Here is an 18,365-nt window from a genome sequence, read left to right as displayed (position 1 = left end):
CCGGCCACTACGAGCGCCGGCCAATGCGGTGCCAGTCGTTCCTGCCCCGCCGCCGATTCCGGACCTCGTGCTCCTGGGCTCGGTGCCGGTGCCGTCCACGAAGCCGCCGCTTCTTGGGACCCCATTGGGCAGGGGGTTTTCTTGACCCCAGTCCAAGGGTTTTCTCCTATCGGCGCAACGTCCTCCTTGACGTCCGGCGTGGCCATGAGCACGGGGTCGATGCCGCAGGCCGTCGCCAGGGCCGGCTCCTCCTCTGCTCTGCCACCTCTCTCCTTCCAGCTGGGCTTTTCACCCCAGCCTCGGTTCGCTGCGACTGCGCAAGCTCCGGTGAGTCGAAGAATCCCCAATGCTTCCTCGTAGATGTAGATTAGGGGTTTCTTTCTTAGGCATGTGCTAGTACTTAGTGGATTCGAGTAGATCCGATTGGATGCGATCCCAATCGAATCGAATCCGACCGATCTATTCTTGTTTGCTACAGTGTGTGTCCTAGGATAATGTTCTTCTGCTAGTGCTTTCCTAGAATCTGTGTTCATGCTAGAATCCCCAATGCTAGTGTGCTTTGCTAGGATCAGTGTTCATGGTAGGGTCTTGCTAGGATCTGTGTTCATGTAAATGGCATGTTCATGTTCAAGCTAGGATCATGTTCATGTTGCTGTTCATGTTGCATGCTCTAGATTGTTATACATGTTCAAACTAGGGTTTGTGTTGCATGCTCTAGATTGTTATACGTGCATGTAGTAGGACCATTTTAGGATGCTGCCAAATGTGCATGGTGCACATGGGTGCTGAGTGGCACTTGTTGTTGCCCTTTTTAGATGTTTCCATGCTTAGGATAGTGCACTTATGAGTGACGGTTGCAGAAAACCAGATGCCACTGATCAGTGACATTTGCTCATGGGCAAGTACCACTGATCAGTGGCACTTGCTGTTGGGCAAGTACCCCTGATCAGTGGCACTTGCTGTTGAGCAAGTCCCCTGATCAGTGGCACTGATCAGTGGCATTTTCCCAAGAGCAAGTGCTATTGACAAGTGGCATTTGGCAAAGAGTTTGTGCACTGATCAGTGGCATATGCTCTTGGGGAAATGTCCCTGATCAGTGTCATTTGTTGTAGTGCTAGTGCCCCTGATCAGTGACATTTGATACTTGGCATTTGGCAAAGAGTTTGTGCACTAATACTTGTCATCTTACCAGACAAGATATTGAAGAGTGACTGGGATGTGGCGGGTGGAGGAGCTCAAGTGGTGGCTGGAGCTGAGGGCGCCGAGGATCTCATCCCCACGAACAGGTGGCTCAAGACAGTGGACCTGCCTGGCAGGATCACCTTCATGAGCCTGCCTCGTTCAAGGGGACGATCTCTGAGGACCGGCCACGAGGAGGGGGGCCGAGAGTCGTTGCGCTTCTACTAGCAGATCAAGGACAACGAGGACCTCGCCATGCTCATCATCCCTCGCAAGTTCGTGCAGGTGATGAACGAGTGGCTGGTCATCAAGCGGCTCCCGCACGTGATCAGGCTGTCGGCGAACAAGTGATGCGTGTTCTGGGTGCAGGTCCAGAACTTCCAGGGGCACATGGTGCTTGGCCGGGGCTGGAACTACTTCTGCCGCCGCCAACAAATTGTCCCCGGCGACCTCGTCGTTGTGCGCATCTCAAGACTCGGCCTGAAGGTCCAAATCTACAACCACGACTCCTCGGTCATGTGCAGGTTTCGTTGCAGCAGGCACAACTACGTTGGTGACATTGAGCATGCAATGTAGTTAACTAAGTTGTTAGTGCTGAACTTGTTATGGTCTATCGCTAGAACTTACTTGTGCTGTGAACCTATTAATATTTTGGCCAGGAGCACCACCCAGGCGTGGAGCAGGGAAGGAGGATGCCCCTGCTGTTAATCTAAGTAGTTTGTTGTCATTTCCGTTGCTTGCTTTGTTTGATCTCATTTGGTTGCTTGCTTTGTTTGATCTTATTTGTGCTTGCTGTTGTGCTGATCATGTGGTGGTAAGGCCACCACATTTGAATGGAGTGAGCAGAACACAAATGTTGTTTGCAACCAAACAGCTGAAGTTTGCATCTGCTCACACCCTAAGCACAAAAACGTCAACCAAACAGCAGGCGGGGAAGTGTCCCTTCATGCGATGCAGGCAACCAAACAGGTTGCATCTGTTGTATATGAGGCTGCATATGAAGAGCCAGGCTGGCTGGAGATGTGTATGCAATGCGGCTACTGTAGCGAACTGCAACCAAACACGCCCTAGTAGTATCTGCCAAGATCAATGGTAAGAGCATCTTCCAGCTGCGCCCCCAACAGGCCCCCAGGCCCCTTTTTCGGCGCCGGCGCCCAAAAAACGGCCCAGTTGCGCCTGTAGGAGCCCATTTTTCGCCGGTTAGGCCCGAAACTGGCGCCGACAGACCCGGGCCGAACCCGGCGCGCTGGGGGGCGCCCGGGGGCGCCGGGGCATTCAGTTTTTGGCACGAAAGAACGGCGGGTCCGCCGAGTCAGCGACCCCCGTGCCTCGTCGTCCTCACATCGCCTCGGTTTCCCGCGGGGAATCAATGCCAAGGCTACCGCCGGTCAGCCTTCCATTGATTCCTCACGGGCGGCGCGGTGAGGCGACGTACCCCCTCCCGCCACGCGTACAAACGATGCCACCCCCGCCCGCTATATAAAGCAGCACCTCCCTCGCCGGTGGACATACTCGCCCGCAACCCCTCTCTCTCCCCGTGCACAGCCGCCGCCGACGAGCTCTCTTTCCTCTTCCTCCCCGTTCACAGCCGCCGCAGACGATGGGCGAAATGTTTCCCGACGATGGGGCAGCGGCCAATGGCTTCGGCCGCCGCTCTCTGCACGAGTGGGAAGCCCATCTCCTGCACGAAGCCAACTACCCGGCGCCTCCCGACATGCACGCGCCGGGGCGGTGGAGACTCGGCGCTGACGGCGTCCCCGTCCCCCCGCTGCCCGACGTCATGCGCCCCGACTACTTCCGCGCCGAGATCGAGCGTGCGCGGGCGTCTCTGTCGGAGGAGCAGCGAGCCCTCCCGAAGTACGACGCCGGCAACCAGGAGGCGTGGGCGGCGTACTTCGAACGCCGGCAGGCGGAGCGGCTGGCCTCCATCAACAACGCGCCGGTGGTGTGGCAGAGCAAAAACAGCGACGGTCGCCGCCTTTGGTGGGGCGCCCCCGGCCGCACGCTCCACGCCGTCCGCTGGCGTACCCGGCCGCCCCGGTCCCTCGCCGGAGTGGCGGCCAATGGATGCCGAGGACCGGCTCCTCTTCCTCCTCATCCCAATCCTCCTCCCACTCCTCCGGGTCACCGGCGCTCTTCAGCGTCAAGGCCGTGCCCGCAGAAACGCCGCTCGGTCGGCGCACCCGCAGCGCCGGCATCGTCATCAACGAGGGCGGGCGTGCCTCCTCCTCGGCTCCTCCCCGCCTCGTTAAGCCGAAGACGGAGCCGGAGCTCACCGCCATGAAGACGAAGCCGGGGCTCGCCGACATGAAGACGGAGCCGGGGCTTGACGACGACGCGGCCATGAAGTGGGTGCGGGAAGATTGGGCACAGCTGGAGATGTTGCGCCAGCGCCGCGCCCTGGCGGAGATCGCCGCGCGCCGCCCTGGGCGCGACGAGGGGGCATCATCATGCTTGAAGACAGCGACGATGACGCGCCGCCACCGGCCAACCCTGTCCGGCAACCCCGGGCAGGGGTCCAGCAGCGTGAAGAAGGAGAAGGACGACGACGACAACGGCGACATCGCCGCATTCAGCGAGTTCTTCGGCCTGTAGTCGCAGCTCTATGTTTTTTTAGTAAACTTTATGTTTTCTATGTAAAAAGATGTAGAACGCCAAAGTGTATGTCCTGTTTGCCGAATCTTATCATGTTTGCCGAATTTTAGCCGATTTTCTTCTCAAAAAAGTTTTAAAAAGGGCGTCTGGGGGTGACCCTGGGGGTGGCGGCTGGGAACCCGATCGCCCCCAAGCCGATTTTTAGCGCAGGGTCGCCCCCAGGCGGCGATTTTTCGAGCCCCCTGGGGGGCCAACGGCTGGAGATGCTCTAAGAGATAAATTCTCTCACCAAAAATGATGCTCCAAATGGAAGAAGCTCAATGATTCTGACTATACTCTGACAGAAAATGTATTTGGGAAGCAGAGAAAGTATACATAGGCCAAGAACTTACTACAACTGTTTGGTTTCAGAGCTCCAAATGTTACAGTCTTGACCTGGGCTCAGAGTTTCCTGGTATATGCAGCGCTTCATAATGGCCACAACCATGATAGAGGACTCGGATTGGGTCTTCTTTCCCATACTCCTGGCCATACTCCGCGATCGCTATCAAACCACCAGCTGCTTCTTCGCGCATATAAACAGTGATCGGCATCCTGAAACACAACGATCGTATTCTTACTGCCTTTGTACCTCAATGTTGCAAAGGGCCGGATTTTAAAACTAAACCTACATAAGAGGTACTCCCAATAATAGATTCTCATCGACGTGTCTATTGGAACATCTCCCCTTGTTATTTTTCTGTATAATAATGGAGTGAAGACAGAAAACCACGATCGCAGCACCTTGAGGTGCGTATATACCAGGAAACCAAATATTAGAAAAACAAGGTCAATGAGAATTAGTATTGTGCTACATCAGTGTTACTGACTTGCGAATGTAAAAGTGAAACAACTTGTTGCAAGTGCTCTATTAGGATCATGCAGTGATGTTATAGTTCTGCTAAATAGCAAACAGTTTGAAAATATTCCGAGATCATGGCTAATACTACTACTCATCTTTTAAAATGCCTATCTCAACAGAAAAACAGTCCAGTTACTCACTGAAGAACGTGAGAAGCCATGAGCAATTCTGGCTCTCCTCCCCACACATGTGGCTTCCTAATCTGAGAGACATATGTATCGAAATCACCCTCAATAAACCTGCAAATTGATGTTACAACAAAGGGTAAGCATGTGTAGCACAACATTGCTGTGAAGAAAGAACAACAGCAGGATAAAGGAACTAACCATTCAGTCTCTGTCCGTCTCTTGATAAACTCATCAGCAACCTACCAATACAAAAGTTATATACAAAATTTAGACAAGACAAACCAAGAAAAAGATCTTCAGTGTTGAGAACAATATTCATCAAAAGTATGACCTTGGCTTTACATTACAAACATACCAATGTTCTTAAATCATCAGCGAGCTTTCTCTGAAGATTCTCATTAGGTATGGGTTTCCCTGACCTAATGCACTCACCATGAGCCACAGAACGGAACAAGCATCTACCATCCCCAGGAATGCCTACGGGTCTTGTGTGAGACAGTCACAAAGCGTCCAGACGATGTTATGCTTTGACTACGTGCATACAAGCATAATAATGTATATAGAAAGAAAATGTTCCACGCACTCACCGGTGACAGAATACTCTGTGTAAACTTTCTTCCCATGAGCACAACTAGTGGATGATTCGGAATTGTGGGTGGTACTGGTACCGATGCCATCATCCATCGGACCCTCAGCATTTGCTATCCCAGAAACTGCGAAACTCAAGGAAAGAGCAATGCCTGTACCTCCTATTTTTTGAGCTAAACTTCTGGTCTTTCTCGCCTTCCAGCTAATACTAGAAAACTTGTGATGTGAGGTCATATCAAGCTTAGCATGTAGGATACGATCTCTCGCTGATAATACGTGTTTAGACTGTTGCTCCAAGCAGGAAAAGCATGTCCCATTTTGCAGACGAGATGATGTTGTGCTCTTAGGAGAAAGACTAACTAAACCCATTTTTGTGTGATAACTGACCGCATGTGAGTGAGAATGCTTCCATAAGGCCATGCTCTGTGACAACCCTCCTTGTAACTGGCTAGGCTGAGAATACATGGTATAGGTGCAGCGTTGCAAACATATAGCAGGCACGCAACGCAGCAGCATCTGCTTCCAGTGGCACCAAGTATAAACTGAAAAACATGTTCGGAGGATCAGCTAAAAATTAGTGGAACATGAGAGCACTGATTCATCTCAAATATAAAAAAATTAACACAACACACCGAAGTAGGAGTAGATTGATCCCAGGTCTGAGAACCATAATATGCATCATGTGACAGTAGCATCATTTTAAGAAGACTAAAGTATATTTCAGAACTGCTACAGATGATACAGCTACTGAATGTGCAATGTTGGTGTGAAAATTTACTCAACCAGGAGATTGCAAGCATAGAGGCTGATGACCGCATCGACCTTTAGCGAATTAGCATCACTCTTTTTGAGCTTTGACGGCAAAATAACAGGAAGAAAGGTCCCAATTTGAATATATGAAATTACTAGTTCGAACATACTGAGCGCACACAAGCTATAAAAGAAACTGCATACAACCTAAACTGGTCAAATTCCCATAATATGCTCCTACAGTTGAATTCCCCTCCCAAATCATGAACATTTCAAGCACGAGCAGCAAACTAGTCAGCAGAATACCGAGCTCTAGTGCTACCACGGATCCCTGTAGACAGCATATAACGTCACCTGGCAAGTACACACACTGCAGTTGAGTACTCAAAAGATCACAGCCCCGGAGGCCATGGGCAATCTAAGCTTCATACTGTAAATAAAGTTCCAGGGCACCTACTACAGTGCAGGGAAGGTAGTACAGATTACTTGGGAGCAGCCCAAATTAGACACCTGACCTGAGGGAGCGGGAGATTCGCACCTTGAGACCTGGGTCTCCGGATCCGGCAGCGGCAGGGGAGATGCGAGGATGGGGCTGCGGCGGGGACGCGGGTAGCAGGGGAAGGGTTGGTGGAGGCCGGAGAAGCTCAGGCTCCGCCACGCAGAGGCAGGCAGAGGCGGAGGGGATTGGTCTACTCTCCGCCGGATGGAGCCGAGTAGGCGACGATGGCCGTGGGCTCGTGACGGGCCCATAGGCAATGGGCCGCTCCGTGCGAATTTATTGTCGTTACGATATTGGGTCACAGTATACCGCATGCTGCCACGAAAGCAGAGTTTTTTATAAAAAAAACGTAAACAGAGTCTCGCCTTTTCTCAAATCAAATCTCAGAAAAGAAAAAGAAAACGTAAACAGAGTTTCGTGGGGTTCTGGACTTTGGTTTAGCACCGCGTTTTGCTCTTCGTGTGGACAGTGGACGCTCGTGAGATTAATAAATAAATAAAACTGGACTTTAGTAGTAAAAACAAACAAACCTGAGAGATGACCCTACCCTGATTTCTCGAGCCGACCCAACCCGAGGACCAGGAGGATCGCCGTCGTCTAGCCGCTGTTCCCGTGGTATCATGGGACTGCTGGCGCTGAAGCGGCTCGTGTCCATGCGGCGGCAGGGCCGGCAGACCCAACCCCGTCGTGGTAAGCCGCAGCCGCCTCCATCTCCGTCTCCCTCGCCGCCGCTCTGTTTCGATTTCCAGCATGCATGCTCTGTGGCTGCACCATGAACCGAAGCTTCTCCGGACTTTACTGATCCACTTGAAGTACAGCGCTGAGCATGCATTGCATGAGACCCTGGCTGGGTTTCTTTCTGCTGTCAACTCATGTTGAGTTGTTAGTTAATGTCTGCACCATCGATCCGTGGATGATTTGCTGCTGCAGGTACGTCGACTGCTTCGGTGTCGGTCGCCAACAGAAACCGCTCGCGCTGCCATCAAGACGGTGATCCTCAAGCTGCCAAAAGGATGAGACATTCAGTGCCGGAGCTTCCAAAGGTATAAAGTTCGCCTACTCTGTTTCGTCTCTCTAAGAAAAAAGACTACTCTGTTTCTCAAATTGCTTGGATGACTATATGCTACTCCCTCTGTCCGAAAATACTTGTCAGCGAAATGGACGTATCTAGACGTATTTCAGTTCTTAAATACATCTATTTTTATCTATTTATGCGACAAGTATTTCCGGACGGAGGGAGTAGTAGCTAGCTAACTGTAGCATGTGGATGTAGTTTAGGATAGATATCTGTTTTTTCTTGCTGTTATGAGTGTGAAAAACAGGGTGCAGCAGGCCACCATACTTCCAGTGAAAACCTGGCACGAGGTGGTTCACTAAAACAGATGCTCCCTCCAATCCATATCAGCGACAACTAATATGGATTGGAGGTAGTACATCACTTGAAACCTTCTTACAGGTTTTCCCGGAATTAGTCCTATAGTGAAAGGAATAAGCCAAACAAGCCTCCCAGATTATTTGGTAGAACTGTAACCATGGAATACGACCCACCCTAATCTTCGGAAACAAAACGTTTCGGTTCCCACTCCACATCAATTATGCTTTCTTTGTTCCTAGATACTTTGTATTTACCGTTAAAATGCTTGTTTTAGTTTATAACTACATTGACATATTTTACAGGGATCTTCATCCAGTGATGAAGTTGGATCCTTTACAGAAAATAATTCCTTCGAAGCATCTGAAGCTAAGCTACAGAATTTGGACTCTTGTGAAATTGAGGAAGAAAATTGTTATGTGGATGATGAAGATGAAGGCTACTATGATGATGAATACGAGGGTCCTGATTATGAATTTGACGGAAGTGACTTCAATCAGCAAATTGACTTGAATCAGCAGCTGGAGTATAAATTTGACGATTTAGATCTGCCTCCAGGTGTGGAGGCTAGTGTACCATTGTTGCAGAAAGCTATAACTGATGACGGGCCTGGCAATTTTAAGTCAATGTCAGGAAAAGAGGATGAATTTGGTAAGAAATACAGGTTTTTTAAGCAGTTCGACACTGTTGAGGATTTCCCTGATCATCATTATGCTAAAAACCCTGTTGGAAAGGTAAAAATCTAATGCATACTGTTTTATTTTGTACCTTCTTTTCCAGTCGGACACTTATTTCTTTCTTTAACTTCACTCCAGACAGGGAAAGGGTGGACAAAAAGAATTCAGCATGACTGGAAACTCCTGGAGAACAATTTACCAGGTCAGCTATTTCCATGAGGAATTCTATAAATATGTTCTTAGATGCTCCCCTCAAGTGAAGGATACATACAAATTTTGAAGCACAATGGGGATCTGATTTGAACCACTCATTTCTCCATTATTACTCAATGTTGCTCCAAAATTTGTGCAAATTCAGTTCTTCTGAGGGTTTATGTTGCCTTGTTGGAGAAAGCTCTATTGTTAGTGTTTTTATGTGTATTTTAAATTCATCATTTATTATTACTTTCACCTAAATGGTTTTAGAAAGCCTTGCAGCTCACTTCTGAATCTCCTTTTTTTAAATTACTAAAGCACATTATTGTACTGTTTTCATGAACTATTATTCCGTGTGCAGCGTCCATATATGTTCGTGTCTCGGAAAATCGAATGGACCTTCTCAGGGCTGTGATGATTGGGCCCCAGGGGACACCCTACCATGATGGCCTTTTCTTCTTTGATGCTCAAATTCCCGAGTGTTTGACAAAAAACTACCAGAATTGGGGCTTCCGTCCCACAGAACTACCACTTTTTTAAATGTGGCTGATAACTACCAAAAAATTGGAAGCGCGTGACTAAAAACTACTAAGTTGACCAATTGACCGTTTTAGAGCGTTTAAACCCGTTTCTGACAACAGTGGCCCACATGTCAGGTGGACGCCAACGGTAACGGCTAACGGCGCTCCGTCCCAGCCGTTAGAGTCGGCCGTCGCGGTTGCACCTGGTCGGAGCAGGACTAAGCTGGCCGACCGGGCCGCTCGTCCCCACGCTCCCTCACTCTCCCTCGAGCTCTTCTCCTAACCCTAGCTGGCGGCGTTCATGGCGGCGGTGGATGCAAACTCCGGCGCCGAATCGCTTGGAGGCAATCCCCCCCCCCCCCCCCCGACGTGGTGGGAGGCGATGTTGCCGGCTTCTCGGAGGTTGATAACTGGCTAGGCAGCAGAAGCTTCGTGGTTCCACAGCCTTCCCAACCGCAATCTCAGCCGTCCCAGATGTCGGTGAGGCCGCCTCCGGTTGTAGTACCGTCGACGAGAAGAAGCGTAGGTCGAGGCCGGCGCAAGCTTCCTCGTCCTGCTGGCGGAGCGAGGTATGGCATCTGATTTCTCATAATGTTTATGTAATTTTAGGTTAATTTTAGAAGCATGATATATAGGCTAGTTGCACACTTAGATTCAGATTACAACCCTGTTAGTGCACAATGGTAAATTGAAATCTGTTAGCAACCTTAACATTGCGTTGTGTTTTCAGTAAATCCAAGCTGTCAGAGAACTGAAAAACAGTTAACTGTCAGAAATCTTAATATTGTCCAGGTCGTTTACTTATAACTATCTTAATCTATGTCAGCAATTTGGTTTCATTTCCTAGCCAGAGAATCTGTGGTTAGAAGAATTTACCAGTCAGACATATCATATATTACTCTGGTTTCTCTTATTGCGTCTGAGGGCTGTGGAGCTGATGATTATATGTACTATGTTGTTGATGAGGAGAAAGGAATAGAAGGTCTAGAGCATGTTGGTTGTGAAGATGATCTGCAGCAGATGTTGATCCAATTAGATAAGGAAAAGATTGTGAACATACGAGTTGTCAGAGCAGATGAGCCTTCTAATGCAGATGAAAATAGAGATAGTTATTTTGCTGAACATTGTATTAACACACAACAAAGTTGCACGATGCTGGTGGATGCAACCAAAGACAGAAAGGATGAGCTTAAGAACAACAATCTTCAGAGAGAAGCTGACCTTAACCATTTTGAAGGTGACACTGATGTGTCTGAATTTCTTTCTGATGAAGATGGCAGCAATGTGGAATTACATACAGGCTCCTCCTCTGAAGAAGAAGCTGCAAAACAAAATAGATCAATGGTCCAGAAGCTGAAGGCAGTGAGAAATCCTGGTCCAACAAGTAGATCACACCATGAGGTTGAGAAGAAGGAAAAACCAGACTGGTTCCTGAAGCAGATGAATTTTGTTTTCCTGGTGATCCTGGAATTAGTGATGAAGAAGATGAGATTGAAGGAGCTTTCAAACTACCAAGTGGTAGGAAGAGAAGGTTGGAGAAGATGAAGGAAAGGGTATGGTTCAATGAAAAGCTTCCAGATCCACAAGAACTGTTTTGTAAGGGACTGTGCTTCACCAATGTTTATGTGTTCAGAGATGCACTTAGGGATTTTCACATCAGGACTTTGAGGAATTTCCAGTATCACAGAAATGCCCCTGATAGGATTATTGTTTGGTGCTCAGAGAGAGCACATGGATGTGATTTTTATATCTGTGCCTCTAAGATAGCTCATGAGAAAACTTTCTGCATCAAGAAGTGTGATATGTTGCACACTTGTGGAGCATGTGCAGAGAACACAAAGGTTACTACAAAGTGGTTGTCCAAATCAGTACAACCAGCATTGAGAGATGACATTAGAGCTCCTGTGGATGCATTAATAAAAAAGACTAAGACTAAGTGGAGTAGAATTCTTGATTCGGCGTGGTGAATCTATTCTCACTAATGCTTGCTATGGATTTCTCTCTTCAATAAATGCCAGCTTGTATGAATTCTTATCAATTTCTCTGAATGTATGCGAAGTTAACTGAATTTTCTTAATTTGTGCTCTGTAATTGTTTGTGCGTGGTGGTTCATGGTAGTTAATGTAGGTCTAGAAGTATCCACACACAAGTAGTGGCCAGCCATGTCTTTAAAGACAACACCCAAAACGTGTAGTCTCCACTTCTCCTCTCTTTCTTTCTACTCGACCATTAGCCTATCCAACTCCCCATCCAAAAAACCACCTTCACGCCGGCGATGGCATTTGGAGAGGGTTGGCATAGGGCCCTACGGGAGCTGTGTGCCGGCGACGCCAAGAAGCTGGAGTATGCGCGTGAGGTGAGTTCTTGGTTCAGCAGCCCTACCATGCTACAGAACCAAGCGCTCGCCGTCAGGGTAGCCGCCACAGACGAGGAGAGGGAGCGTCTGCCTGACCTCCATCACCCCTTGATTGAAAACCTCATCTGGGCAATGGGTGAAGCTAGGGATTCACCGGACCCTTTTCAGCGAGCCTGTTGGTATATGTACCAAGACCGCCTGAATCTGCGTCCGGTGGATCACCTAGCTGAACGCATAGTGCCAGTGCTGCCCCTCATGAGGATGATGGAGATGCAGCCAGAGCAGGCGCTGCCGGAGCTGGAGCGGCCACCAGTGTAGGAGGAGGAAGCATGCTCATCTAGCAAGAAAAACAAGGCCAAAAAACAGAGCTTCCAAGGTCCTGTTCGTCGTTCAGAGCGTCTTCGTCTGCTACGTTAGTACTGAGGATGCTGCAATGTAGATGATGATGCTGCAGTGTATGATCTACCTGTTTTAAGTTTAGCAACTTAGATCAATTGTATGTGATCCTGCGAAGTACTATGTTTTAAGTTAGCATGGTTGATCTATGTGAATGAAACCTGCTCTGAACTACCTCTGAATCTGAATTATTGTGCACTGCCTCTGAATCTGCACAAGTTTCTGTCAACTTTAAACAGCACAAGTTTCACCACGCAATAACTACAGTACAACTACCACCAAGTCTCACTGAATTCAACTTCTTTACTGCATCACTCCACCTCTCTTTACTACGTCTCCTCTTTCTTCAACTACTTAACATCAACCTCACTGGATCTCCGCAACTTCACCTCACTCGCCACTTCTCTCACAACCACATCCTCTCTGCACCCATGGCTGGTTCCTCCTCCACACCAGACCCATGGCTCAACCCATTCCCCACTGGCAAGGGCTGGGTTGCCATGCTATTTGGTTTGGAGCGCGGTGATCGGGATCTATTCCTGGACTACATGAAGATAGCTACGAGATACAACAGCGCGGATGGACTAGTAGATGTTGCTGACCTAGTCCAGAAGAAGGCGACGCCTCAAGAGAAGAAGTGCATGCAGCAGAGCTATGGAACTAAAGGTAAGGGTATCCTACCCATCGACACTCTACTATGGGCAATGAGAGAGGCAGAGTCCTCCGATGATGGCCAGCGTAAGCGATGGGAAGCCCACCGCTATGTTGCTCCGACACAAGCTGCAACTGATGTAGTAGTGCAGGAAGAGGACGACGACGACTTGCAGATAGTTGCGCCACCTGCAGAGCAGGCTCGCCGCCGTCCCCCTCCCATCCTCGTCATCGACGAAGACGATGAAGAGGAGGAAGTGCAGAAGCAAACAGATCCAAGGCAGATCAAGCAAATCATGCGTCGCTCTGCATGCTTAGCAAATCCTAAAGATGAGCAGTAGATCCAATGTTATTTATGTTGCCTAAGTGAACCTATCTCTGAAACCTGCTCTGAAATTAGTGTTAGCTAATTCAGTTTCGTCAGTGTTCACAAGTTCAGTATCGTCAGTTATGTTTATCTAAAACTTGATTTGCATGTATGTGCTATCTATGTTAGAGAGACTATGTGCTATCTATGTTACAGAGAATATGTGCTATCTCTGGTGTATCCAAGATCAGATAATTCTATGTGCTATCTATGTGCTATATATAGGTCAGTACTGGATGCAACAAATTACGAAAAAAATAGAAATTTAACATCATCATGGACTATAGTTCATAAGCTAACTTACTATCCATACTTGGCATTACATGTTGGAGTTCATAGGCAGTTAATATCTTAAAGCATTACAGATCACATGCAGTGCCATGGGCACCACAAAACAAATCCCCAAAATGATCTGAAACCAGGACAGTTCATAGGCAGTTCATATATAGTATTATAGCTAGCTAAGATGCATATTTGCATCAGATAACATAGCAAGGCCAGTTATATATATATAGGCCTCATATATACTTACCATCCAGAGCTACCACTTCACTCCTCCATCACAACTTCCTTGATCTTGTCCAGCTTTTCCTTGCACCCATGACCAACCTTCAGGAGCTCAGCAATGACATTCTCCAGCTTCTTCTTCTCTTCTTTAAGGTGGTCTCTGTCCACCTCTATCTCCTTCATGGCCTTCCTTGTGTTTTGGATTATATCAGCTTGACTCTGAAGGATGCACCTCTGTTCTTTTTTGAGCTTAAGCTTCTCCATTTGAAGCTCAATCTTTGCTTGCTCCTCAAGTGGCTTCTTCTTCTCCTTCAGTTCATTGATTGCCTGGCTTGTGCAATCCATGTCTTGAGATTTGATTCCATCCTGATAATCAAACAACTTGGACACATCATCCACCAGCTGGCTATACTGATTGGCCAGAGAATCAAGCTCCTTCTGCAGTTTTGCAACCTCTGTCCCATGAGCCTCATTATCCCGGGCTCTACCAATGTTCTGCTCATGATACATATCCCAGAGCTTGGTTAAGCACCTTTGCAGAATTACAGTCCAGGGGGCATCTACCCACTCCAGAACACCACAGTTCACACCATCCTGAAAATCAAATTATATTTGCAGTGAACACCACAGATAACAAGCAAATTTAGAATAACAAATCATAAACACATGTGCTATACATAGGTACACTAGCTAGCTCTATACTCAAAATACAACACATCAATATGTTTCCAGTGCTCTCTGCTACAAGTACAATATTCAGACATACATAAGTTTTCACACTTAAGGAAACTTCAGAAAAACAACAACTAAACGCTACTCTGTTTCCACTACATAGCAGAAAATCAAGCTAATCAAATCCACACCAACTTGGTCCATTACCTCAGTAGCACATCCGATGAATCTCCTGCCAGTGTCAGTCCTTCAAATGCCACAAACTTGCCTGCCCTCTGCCTGTGCAGGATGCACCTTCTGTCAGATCCAGTCACAAGCTCACAGAAGCTTGGGTCTATCACAGTGTCAGGAGTTTGCTGCAGCAGCAAAAACATATGTGTATCAACTACAGCTCACATATATGAACTTAAATGGAAGAAATCTCAATTATCTTCAAACCCTAACCCTAACCCTAGAACACACAGGAAGGAGAGGAGAGGATAGAGTTAGCTGACTTACGAAATACTCCATCTGCATGCTGCTAAACTCGCTCATGAACTCGTCATCGTCGTCCGAGGTCTCGTTACTATTGGGCCAGGACGGCATGGTCGGTCGTGGCGTCGCCGGAGAGTGAGAAAAAGCAGAGGAGAGCAAAGTGGGGAGTGAGCTCGGCGGAGAGTGAGGGAGCAGGTGGGGACGAGCCCGGTCGGCCAGCTTATACCTGGTCCGATGCGGCCCGGTCGGCCCGGTCGACCAGGTGCAACCGACGAGCGAGCGGCTCTAACGGCTGGGACGGAGCGCCGTTAGCCGTTACCGCTGGCGTCCACTTGACATGTGGGCCACTGCTGTCAGAAACGGGTTTAAACGCTCTAAAACGGTCAATTGGTCAACTTGGTAGTTTTTAGTCACGCGCTTCCAATTTTTTGGTAGTTATCAACCCGTTTCTGACAGCAATGGCCCACATGTCAGGTGGACGCCAGCGGTAACGGCTAACGGCGCTCCGTCCCAGCCGTTAGAGCCGCTCGCTCGTCCGTTGCACCTGGTCGACCGGGCCGACCGGGCCGCATCGGACCAGGTATAAGCTGGCCGACCGGGCTCGTCCCCACCTGCTCCCTCACTCTCCCCCGAGCTCACTCCCCACTTTGCTCTCCTCTGCTTTTTCTCGCTCTCCGGCGACACCACGACCGACCATGCCGTCCTGGCAGTAGCACATCCGATGAATCTCCTGCCAGTGTCAGTCCTTCAAATGCCACAAACTTGCCTGCCCTCTGCCTGTGCAGGATGCACCTTCTGTCAGATCCAGTCACAAGCCCACAGAAGCTTGGGTCTATCACAGTGTCAGGAGTTTGCTGCAGCAGCAAAAACATAGGCGGCTAGGGTGTCCGATCTGGATCCCATTCGGATATGGATGGTGGTTCCTCGAGCCGTCGTGCGCATCCTTTGTTCTGGCGCGGCAAGCGGCCTCTGGACTAGGCACGTGACACGAGGACGTCGGGGGCTCCGGCCCTTGGCGTGGAGGTGGTGGCCATCTTCTTCGCCGGAGGTGGTCGGCTAGATGGTTGTGGATTCTCGCATCCAGTCTCGGCGTACAGTGGGGAGACGGGGCTGCCGGTGAAAATCGTGCTATGACTCGGGTCATGGCGGGCGATGGCGGCGTTTTCGCGTCGTTATCTTGTTGAAGACATCGCCTTTGCAGCTTCTGTCGACTTGCTTGCGCTGCTCTGGGTGAAAACCTTGATCCGGAGTTTCCGGATCGGACGATGGCGGTGCTTTTGGGGCGTCGTTTTTCCTCATGGGGGCATCGTTTTTTGAGCAGCGGCTGGATGCAGGACCAGAGGACGGATTCTTTGGTGGAGCGGTGCGGCATCTCACTCATTGATGGCGGCGGATCTCGGCGGCATGGCGCTGTGGTGACTCTGCGTCCAATGCGCGGAGATGGACTCGCGCAGGAGGGTGACGCGGTCTGGCGTCGTGGTGGCGTCGACGGCAGCTAGACCGGGCAAGGTAGATGCATCAGTACAGCTCTGAAGATGGATTGGTGGCAAGTGGCTGCGGCGGCCTCAGACCCGGCAGGCGTCCTGGTTGAGGAGTACGCCGGACTGGTAGGTGACCCATACCCGGCAGGCGTCCTGGATGGGACCTCAGGCCTTAGATGTTAGGCTTGGCTGCGAGGTCTGTTTGGTACTAGGCCCAGACTATCAGCATCCCTTCATCAGTTGGATAGGAGTAGCGACACTTTTGTTGCCTAGTCGGTGGCTTCAATCTTACTGTTGTATGACTTTGTAAGGTCTTGTGTGAATAATTAATAAAATGGCTGCATGCATCGTCCAGATGCAGAGGCCGGGGGTCCTCCTCCATTTCAAAAAAAATCAGCCACTTTTAAAAAAGTGGTAGTTCTGTGGGACGGAAGCCCCAATTCTGGTAGTTTTTTGTCAAACACTCCTCAATTCCCTGCTAGTTACCCCGCACGTCCTCCTGTAAGTATTGACACTTGATAACTTCTTCTTTGATGTATTCTCATATTTCGATTTGATTTAAAAATGATACCTGTTATGGTGCTTTTGCAGGTTTTACACTATCAATCTGGAGGACTTGAGCTTAATCCAAATTTGTATGCTAGTGGAAGAGTCTGCCTTAGCCTCCTGGGCACCTGGCGTGGCGATGACTGTGAGAATTGGAACTCGGCTCAGTCGACCATGCTGCAAGTGCTAATCTCCATTCAAGCTCTCGTGTTGAATGAAAAGCCATACTTCAACGAGCCAGGATTCGAGACCGATGCCAAATATGCTAATGGACAGAGGAGGTCCTTGGAGTATAATGATACAACATTTCAGAACTCGTGTAGGACGATGCTGTACTCGCTTCGTAGGCCTCCACAGGTAACATACTGCATAATTACTAAGTTCTTGCGGTTCTCGACACTAGTGCACAAGTGCCCATGGTTGCGAAGATTCGTCCAAAATATAACTTGCTGCACGTTGATGTATGTGATGTTACTAACAGTTGCTTTGCTTGTTTCAGCACTTTGAAGATCTCGTTGCCGGGCACTTCCGTGAACGCGGCCGTGCCATTCTGGCTGCATGTAAATATTACATGGAGGGCAACAGAGTTGGGTCCGTAGTCCCTGGTGAGGACGATGAGGGCAAGGAACTGGAAATTGTAAATGCTCAAGGACCCAGCAGCAGCGACGTGGTGAAGCCAGAGAAGCATGAAGGTGCAGGTCGACGAACTGCATCCTTCAAGGCCAAAATGGAGGTTCTGTTTGAAGAGCTCCTGATGGAATTCAACGTGAAGGGTGCTCACACCAGGAAGTTCTGTGCCGAGAAGTTGAAGAAGAGCCAGCGTGATGCTGCTTCCAGCTGCAGCAGCAGTCCAGCAGATATCTGTGGTGGTTCCATAATTAAGTGATTCCACAAAATGATGTTGGTTTCATTTCTTGCCTAACTATAGCAAATGCTATGTACATAGCTCTTTTTTTCGCCTTTTGCCGTGCAGGTCATGTTGATTTGAACTCGAAAAAATGATGGTTTAGGTGCTAACTGAAGTATCCAACCCCTTTACTGTGGTGTGATGTTAAATGGACATATACATTACTGGCATGCTGAAGCTTGGTTCCATATGTATATATGGTAGCTTTTGAATGTCGTTTTCTCATGAGTTACTCGTGGGGCTGACGTGCCGCGATTTAGTTGTCAGTGAGATCCTCCCAACGTTTTATCCTAGATGCCAATGTAGGAGACAAGAGGGCATGTCAATACATTTTGAAGTATAGAAGATTAGTTCCTGCTAGTCAATAGCAGTTGGCGAGTGGCAAGTTGATTAGTGTTACTAATAATCAATGCTCTGAGGAAGTATCTACTGCTCCCACAACATTAGGTGCTACCACGTACCATTGCATCATCAGGGTGAAACAATCTGAACATTTTATAAACAGATTTGATCTACATTTCAAGAGATAGATAGGAAAATACTCACGAATGATCTTACCTGTGGCCCACTTGTCATTACCGAAAAAGTCTTTCGCCTCACTTT

At 48.7% G+C, this 18,365-nt stretch overlaps 2 protein-coding genes across 3 annotated transcripts; one reads left to right on the top strand and one right to left on the bottom strand.

Moving 5' to 3' along the window:
* Positions 1-4,081: 4,081 nt before the first annotated feature.
* On the bottom strand, positions 4,082-6,878 carry LOC123121920 (OVARIAN TUMOR DOMAIN-containing deubiquitinating enzyme 4). Of its 2 annotated transcripts, none has more exons than XM_044542013.1 (6): positions 6,657-6,878; positions 5,391-5,933; positions 5,159-5,280; positions 5,002-5,042; positions 4,816-4,914; positions 4,082-4,368 (listed from the first exon to the last, which is right to left on the bottom strand). In XM_044542013.1, exons 2-6 carry the CDS (start codon positions 5,905-5,907, stop codon positions 4,197-4,199), a joined length of 951 nt encoding a protein of 316 aa, XP_044397948.1. In that variant the 5' UTR covers positions 5,908-5,933; positions 6,657-6,878; the 3' UTR covers positions 4,082-4,196. The 2 variants fall into 2 exon arrangements, with proteins under 2 accessions (XP_044397948.1, XP_044397949.1); XM_044542014.1 differs by having other exon boundaries at positions 6,680-6,878.
* Positions 6,879-7,171: 293 nt separating this feature from the next.
* LOC123120667 (probable ubiquitin-conjugating enzyme E2 25) lies at positions 7,172-17,741 on the top strand. The gene is made up of 9 exons (XM_044540657.1): positions 7,172-7,330; positions 7,571-7,683; positions 8,318-8,746; positions 8,828-8,891; positions 9,246-9,363; positions 9,456-9,458; positions 16,792-16,810; positions 16,901-17,212; positions 17,355-17,741. The coding sequence occupies exons 1-9, from the start codon at positions 7,261-7,263 to the stop codon at positions 17,739-17,741; spliced, it is 1,515 nt and encodes a 504-aa protein (XP_044396592.1). The 5' UTR covers positions 7,172-7,260.
* Positions 17,742-18,365: the final 624 nt, after the last annotated feature.

Source organism: Triticum aestivum, chromosome 5D (genome assembly GCF_018294505.1).
Source record: "Triticum aestivum cultivar Chinese Spring chromosome 5D, IWGSC CS RefSeq v2.1, whole genome shotgun sequence".
Lineage (NCBI taxonomy): Eukaryota > Viridiplantae > Streptophyta > Magnoliopsida > Poales > Poaceae > Triticum > Triticum aestivum.
Note: the sequence above shows the minus strand (reverse complement) of the source record. Positions and strands in the feature narration are given on the sequence as shown.